The sequence below is a fragment of the Ammospiza nelsoni genome, chromosome 4 (genome assembly GCF_027579445.1).
Source record: "Ammospiza nelsoni isolate bAmmNel1 chromosome 4, bAmmNel1.pri, whole genome shotgun sequence".
NCBI classification, from domain to species: domain Eukaryota; kingdom Metazoa; phylum Chordata; class Aves; order Passeriformes; family Passerellidae; genus Ammospiza; species Ammospiza nelsoni.
The window spans coordinates 69,654,948-69,662,799 of NC_080636.1; the positions used below are offsets into that span (position 1 = coordinate 69,654,948).

General features: G+C 41.6%; 1 protein-coding gene across 1 annotated transcript in view; it reads left to right on the plus strand.

The window, feature by feature from the left end:
- LOC132072733 (uncharacterized) overlaps window positions 1-4,092 on the plus strand; it is a 57,675-nt gene extending 53,583 nt beyond the window's left edge. The window contains exons 19-20 of the mRNA XM_059471224.1: window positions 855-945; window positions 1,882-4,092. Of these exons, the coding sequence (XP_059327207.1) occupies window positions 855-945; window positions 1,882-1,956 (166 nt within the window). The 3' untranslated portion in view covers window positions 1,957-4,092. The remainder of the gene's footprint in view (window positions 1-854; window positions 946-1,881) is intronic.
- The last annotated feature ends 3,760 nt before the right edge of the window (window positions 4,093-7,852 follow it).

The window sequence follows — 7,852 nt, forward strand, 5'->3', positions numbered from 1 at the left end:
GGTACTTGGATGAAGAAAATATTGAAGGAAAGCAAAACCAAAGAAAACCAACAATAGAAAGAAGATGGCAAAACACTGCAAGGAGAGGCAAATGGAAATATACTGTAGACCTATTTATGGATTTTGAAACAATAGGAAACCACAGAGCCATTTGCCAAACTGCTACGGAAGTTTCCAAATTGGAACTGCACCAGTCAAAAGCAAGGATGGAAAAATGCTTACAGTGGTGATGGAACAGAAACATAGGTCTGTCACACTAAAATAAAGTTTTATCTGAACAAAGTGCATGGCTCCAGGAAAGCTCTGATTTGAATTTGCCATAAAGTTATCTGTTTGTCGTAAGAGCTGATGTAGTGACTCACAGAGGTTTCTCAATAATGAAGAGGGTGTCTTTCCAATTAGCTGGCAGCATTTGTTAGCAAAAGTGAGTTCCAGGAATTAAGTGATTGTACTTTTCAGTATCAGAACTAGGAGCTAATACAAATATTTTCTTTTGCCCCTTGTGTTATCCAAGTTCATATTGGATCTTCAACCTCTGGCTTTCAGATAGCAACTTTAACTCACAGAAAGAAAGAACTCTCGGAACAACCCTATTAGAAATTGGAGATTTTTGAATAGAGGAGAATGATTACCTTATGGTCCAGCTTTAAAACTATTAAGGGCTAGTAATTTGGAATAAGAGAAAGGAACAAGAAGGCAAGGCCTTGTGTTAATCTTGTTACTTTTTGGACTTTGACTCAGCAGTGGGATGTGATCAGAAGCATGAAAATTTTGCATGCTGTTTTTTTTTTTGTTTTCTACATGTGTTTCTTCCAAAATCTGCTGACAAATAATGTGCAGTTTTTATTTTACAGATATGAGTTACCAGGAATCCATGGATTAAATTTTGTTCTGAAGAATTCCCTTGGTGGTGGTGGTATAGCATCCCTAAGAAGTGACCCTCAGGCATGTATCAAAGCCATCATTTTAATGTCATCTTTAAGTCATCTTTTATGGGTGTCTTCATAACCAGCTTTTGGGCTGGAACTGTGAGGTTTGGCTTTGATTCTACTTCCTTTTAATTTCCTGTTAATAGATACTATTTATTTAATTTTGTAAGGTTTGAAAACAACATAGGAAAGTAGATTTGGAATATTTGGTGAAAAAGATGTGCACTAATAATATAGCACATCATAAAGAGCAGTACTGATTTAAAGACCACCAGTTTTTTGATGCACCAGCAAAATTAGTTTATCATAAACTAATTGCAGAATTTAATATCAGAAACTTATTTCTCATTTTGAAAAATGCAGATTTACTAGACAGTTCTGATTGTTTCCAAGTATATACAGGAACTATGCTGTAGGACAACTCATTTAGCCTATCCCTTCTATAGTTAAAATACTGATAAATAATGTGTATAAACATGAAAAGCAGATGGATATGAGGTCTTTTGTATTGATGATTTCATGTGAATCTGCAAGTAAGATTTTTTTTGCAAATGTACAATCTGAGTATTAAATATTTAAAATATCTAAACCTGAAGATGAGATCCTGAGCAATGCTATGGTTTACATAGCTGTCTTATAGGCTCAGAAATGCTCATGTGTGTATAATCTCAGCATAGTCAAGAAGACTGCTCGCAAAGTGAGCTGATGTTATGTATGAATAGATAGAATTGAACCCCAAATTAATTGATTTTAGCAGTAGGTACCAAATAAATGGAAGAAACTGTTCAGTCTATTCAAATTTGGATGCTTGAAAACTCAAGAAACTTAGAATGAATTTTCACCCTGATTATAGGAAAAACACTCATATGAAACCATTAGAAAAAAAAATATTTAAAAGATAGTATGTTTAGATAGTAAAATAAAATGTTGGTTTGTTTCTTTTTTCTTACAGGGTAAAGCACTTGGACAGATGCTGTTGGATTTCCAGATTAAAAATGTTCCTGATTTAAAATCACTGATAGAATAACAAGTGTTTAATATATATGCTTTTAACACTAAGTGGTATAAAAGCATGTTATGAACAAGAACTGGCTTCTTGAATGCGAATTTTTTCTAAAGTTAAAGAGTAGAAATTCGACAGTTATTTCTCACAGGTTTAGCTATATGGTACAGATTGGCAAATGTTTTGAGTAATACCAGATTAATAGCTTTGTCTGTGTCTGATAACATTTCCTGTCTAGATAGTACAGTGGATGAAGAATCAATTTATTTCCTGAAAAATAGGATTAATCAAATTGCAACATAACATTTAATTACAAGGCAAGATAATCTTTATTTCAAGATGGAAATTACCTCCTGTTCCGTCCATCTCTCTTTTCCTTCTCTCATCCTTTATTTGGAAACCACTGGGACTGCTGTCCTGTCAGCTGTGTGTGTCCTGTGCAGTGAGTGAGGCTGGGTAGCCTGCTCTGCACGGCTGGGAAGGCAGCACTGTCTGGTACTGGGGAACAGTTCTCCCTGCTGGGCAATAAAGAAAAGTAATAATTGGTACTGTTATACAGTGACTGGTCATAAATGCTGACCTTTGGTGGTGATCCACCAAACTTCCAGCACTTTGTCTGGTTAATGACAGACTTTTTTATTGCATTTTCCAGTATCTTTTACTAATTAATCCTTCAGTTGAAAGCACTGAGTAGTAGTAAATTGCAGATCTTAGTGTGGTAATAAATTTGAAGATGAGGAAAGGAGAGTCTGTCTGCTTACTCCTTCTTGTGGTGGTGTAATCCTGGCAGGGGTGAAGCAGGGCTGGGTGGTTTTGTTCCAGGGCTATTAAATCCTTGATTTGTGCAGCAGAGTAATGCCTGGATTAAGTTTATTTAACTGTCATTTGCATTGCCCTTAACATAGTTATGTTGCATTTAACATAGTTAAATGTATGTACTCTGTCTTTATTCTGACTCCCAGTTATCACCTCTCCATCTCCCTTCCTGCACAATATGATTAGCATGTTCAAATTTGGATACTTCTGAACTTCTTCATCTCATTAAGAAAAGATTTAAAAATCTGTATCAAATTTCCTGGGACAATATCATGGTGGAAATTCTGATAAATATATTTTCTCTGCAGAAGCTGTAAAAATACTACTCCATGTGTTCAGGCATTTTATATTCAGAAATTAATCTTTCTGTTTATTTTGAGGAGATTGTACTAATTGCTTAGTGCTGACAAAATGAGACATTACTAATAGCAGAAAAAACTATGGAAATAAGTACTTTTTTAATTGTCACCTAACCTATCTGTTAGTTCCTAAATTTCCAGTGCTGTATATCACTGTTATTAATTTCCTAGCCTCTTGCTTGCTAATGAGGACTATGCAGTGAATTGTTCCCATGTTTTCTGTGGTTTTGTTCATTTGAATTGAAAGCATCATAAATTAATGCTTTATCCATCTAAACAATTATTGCCTGAGCTAGTCATAGGTATCGTCCATGTGTAGAACATGATTGTCAGGTTGTAAAAAATGTCATTACTTCATTGCAGAAAAAAGGCCAAGTTAATAACTTCAAAGGGAAAATGGCATGCAGGTTTTATGATGTTTACAGTTATTGTTTGTTAGAAAACTCTCCTTAATAATTTGGAAGCATACTGAGAGAAGTAAAAAAGAAAAAGTGATAGACCTCAGTAGCAAACTTAGAAGGATAAAAAGGCTACAGTAAATTTTTGCAGTTCACTCAATATGCTGCTTAAGTGACTCTGGAAATGTGTATGCAGTAAGTTTCTGAATAAAAGTCAACATTAATAAAGTATAAATTTGTTTTACTTGTTTATGTGGTTTCTTCTTCTGGAAGAGAGTGATACTTAGTTTAGAAATTCTTTCTTTGGAGTTGTTTCACTTGCCTGTAATTTCATGCATTGTCTTGCTGGTTCCTTTCTTGATTCAGATTTTTTCTGTTCTGTCCCTAATCTTTGTTAAATATAAAAACCAAAAAAGTAAATAATACCATTTACTGGAGATCTGGTCACTTAGAGCTCTGTAATGAAAGCTGTAATTTGCTGAAAGGAATGGTAGTGTTCAAATGGATTGGATATTGGAATACAAAGGTGTTATTTTTTATCTCTGGAGTAGCCCTTTTGGATGTTATTAAACTATCCTTCACAAACATGTTTTCTGTCCATTATTTCTTTCGGCACACCAGCTTAAACCAAATGGCTTTGCTCTTCAGATACTTTTCTTGCAAATTATGTCCTCCAAAAACCGCTATTCAAAGATGTTACTCTCCTTCAGTATCTTAACATGTTTTGAATTCATGAACCTCTGCTTATTTCAGCAGTCCCAGATCATCTGAAAGTAAAGCTTGCGGATAGTAAAGCTAATTGAGAGAGGTTTGGTAAAATACACATAAAGGTGAGCATGTATGCAGTCAGCATTGGTCAAACTTCAGTAAGTTAAAAAATTCATTCTGCCTGCTCGTTAAACCAGGTCTGTTCCTCATATAGGCAAGAACATACCCTTCCAACTCCCCGCCTTTCCTGCCTTTTCCCTACTGTGTTAGCTGTGAGAGCAGGATGGAAATAGTCATGTCTAGTGCATAAAATAAGGTTCCATCTAATACAGGAGTTTCAGTGTAATGGAAACTGGCTTACACCTCTTACTGAAGTTTTTGTACTTTGGCTCATCTGCACTACTAAACAAAGGCTGCATTCTTACCTCTCACAGCTCCCTTACTGCATCTCAGCCTAACTCTCAAAAATAAAGCATAGCCTTTATCATTAAATTATTCCATGACACTTAACAGTCCAAACAAATACTTCCTCAGTGGTTTTGGGTTTATATTTAATATTCCAGAGTGATTTTTCCCACTTAAATTTGTGTACTAAAGTACAAAAGCTATTATACAAAAGTCACCTAAGAATATGTGCCAGTGTTTGATGCACAATGTGTATTTTTAGTTTTGCCATCTCCAGTAGAGATGTTTTTCCATTAAAGTACATGTTTTCTTGGTTTCTTCCCCTTTCGGATGCAAAATTATGTTAAGTATACTTTACATTGCACTGTAGAAGTTTAACAGTAATAGAAGTGCAGCCCCTTGGGTTTGAAAGCAGAAAATGCTGGGTTGCAGGTTGCTTTTTAAGAATTTGAATGGTTTAATTCGGGAATTACTTTGATGTGTTGTACTAAGTGCTTTGCACACAGTAATGCTCACAACGGTTGCAAAGTAGTGGCAAAGCTTTCATTACCTGAGTGGATTCCACAGACCCATCTGTTCTGTAATGCCTTTTGGGCTTGTTCACTGGGGTTTCTGGGCCAGTGAGTGAGTGGCTGGGGGGAGGGAGAGAGGAAGCTCTTCAGTCCCTGAGGTATGAGGAAATTACACAGCAGAAGTGTCACACCTTTCACCTTACTACTTTGAAGCCCTCCCATGCAGTAGGTAAGGCTTTGAGTCTGCTTCTCATGGCAATTCCTCTTCTTCAGTTTCATCCTGCTTTCCTTTCTGGATTTACTTGAAATGGACCGTGGTGATTTTGGGATTAAAGCTAACTGGCATGAAGAAAATAAACAAAGGTTGCCTCCATGTGAAAGATCCCATTGGGAAGTGTCTGTATCTGCCAGGGAGTTAATTGAATTCCTCTGCCTACCTTTGGACAGGGAAGAGAAACCTGAGCTGTAGGACTGAAGCATCTCTACCGCCTGTTTCAGCAAAGACCAGCCAGACACTCCCTAGACAGCTTTAGGGAAGGGGAGAGGGGGAGTCTTGAGACAGCAGTGCAGGGCAGGAATGGTGCTCATCCACACAGGAGGGAAACAGGAATATTTCTGTGCCAGGACTTTTTTGTGGAGTCTGACAATCTTCTGTGCCTCTGCATGTGATGCTGTGACCATCACCAAATCGGTGAGACCCTTTATGAAAATGAGGTGTTTAAATTTCTTTTCCCCTCATCCATTAAAAAAAATGCACTAGTTAAAAATGAGAAGTTCCTCCTTCTCCTCCCCCCACTTTTATTTACTAGTAGCAAAAGCCTCAAACCTTTAAAATAATGTTTTTTAACAGCTGGATTTGAAAATACTTTGGTTTAATTATATAATTGTGTGTCTGGTGGCTAATCTGCAGGGTTCCTGTACAAGCATCATAAGCTACATCTAAAAGGTATTTTCTCTTTTGTAAGTGATGTGATTTGAAGTAGGGGACTTGAGAGGGGTAAGCCTCTTGCATAAAAATTTGGCTGAGACTCTAGAGAAAATCCCAAAGGCCTGATCACTCTGTTGGTAGTGCTGGGACTGTGGCCTGTGAACAAGAGCTTGTGGGGGGGCTCTTTCTTTGCAGATGAAGCAAGGTGAGGGTAGTCTTAGCTTCCCAGGGAGCTGCTCTCTGCTCCAAGCAGGAGGAAACAGAAGGGCACTAGCCATTGTCTTTTGTTGACAAGTAGTGAGGTAACCTCCTCCCCCGAAATATTTTCTTTACTGAGGAAGTGGGAAAACTTGCTTTTGGTACATCAATAAACTTTTATGTTTACAAGATCCTGAACCTGGGTTTAGAATCTGTGAGGGTAGAAGGCTCTTACCTGCTGGGTCCTTTGTATCCCCTTTGCTTTCCAAATCATACCAGAGTTGTTTGCTAATGGAAAGAAAAGGGATAGTGAACACTCTTCTTTGCTGGTGTGACCAAAGGGCTTGTACAGCTCTGGGGTGGTCTAGAGGTCTCATTCGTGTTCCATAGAGTTTGAAGTGACTGAGGAGAGAAAAATAACCTACTGTTTCAACGCGGTTTGCCTGTGGAGAGCTGCCAAGCTGTTACACACCATCGCTCCTCTTCCCACTTCCCCGTTTCGTATTTGGCATCCTGAGGTTGCAGTGTTTGCCCGAGTTTAAAGGAAGGTGCTCCCCCAAACTTCTCCAGCATTCTTACACACATATTCTCTTTCCTCCTCCCTCCACCCGCTCTGCGTTTCTCAGAGGCGAAAGCTCCCCCCTGCAGCCGGAGCGGCAGCGGCACGAACAAAGATCCATGGCAGCGGGCCGGGCGGCGGCGGGGACTCGGTGAAAGGCTGCAGCCACGGCCGCCTCCCCTGCCACTCTCCGCGCCCTGTCATCTTCCAGGTAAAATGAATGTCTGTCCCATCCATCATCCCGCCATCCCCGAGGGGGCGGGAACCTGCTTGGTTACTGAAACTTCCGAGCCCCGATCTGGCGGCATTGTTGACCTGACAGGGCTGCTCTTTTGTGCGCTCCGTTGCCAGGATTTATCCATTTGCATAATGGATTAGCATGAAACTGAACGCACGGGAATGCCGCTCCGCCGTTTCCCACTCTTTCTTAGCTGGCGGACCTTTGGGGCGAGTTCATTTATAAATGTGACTTGCCGCTATCCTCGGAGACCTGTTTCCTTTCAGGGAAGGCAGACGCTCCCTCCCTCGTCCCGCCGCCGTGCGAGCACCGCGGCCGCCCGTCCGGCCCCCCCGATCCGATCCGGTCGCCGCTTGTCCCCCGCGACGGCCGGGGCAGGCACCCGGAGCCCCTCAGGTCCCGCCGGCGGGGGAAGGTGCACGGAGCGGCTGTGGTCCCGGGAGCCCCTCGCTGCTCTTCCCGGGGCGGGTGAAGGGCTTTACCCGCACTTTTCCGTGCACTTCTACCTGGGCAGCGCGGGCCGTAGACGGGGCGGAGCTGCGGGTGGCTCCAGGCTGCGGGCACCGCGCCATCCCCAGGGCCGAGCCGCCGCCGCGGCCGGACCGAGGGACGCCGGGCCGGCTGAGGGTGCCCGCCGCGCCCCCCAGTGAAGCCCGGCCGGTCCTCGGGGCGGGCGCTCCCTACACGCCCCTCTCCCGGTGGGCCGGCCCGGGTGCCCGCCCCGCCCCGCCGGTAGCCTAGAAAAGCGGTGCCGGGGGCCAGGAGCTGCTCGGAGGCACGGAGGGTTTCCCCGCCGACC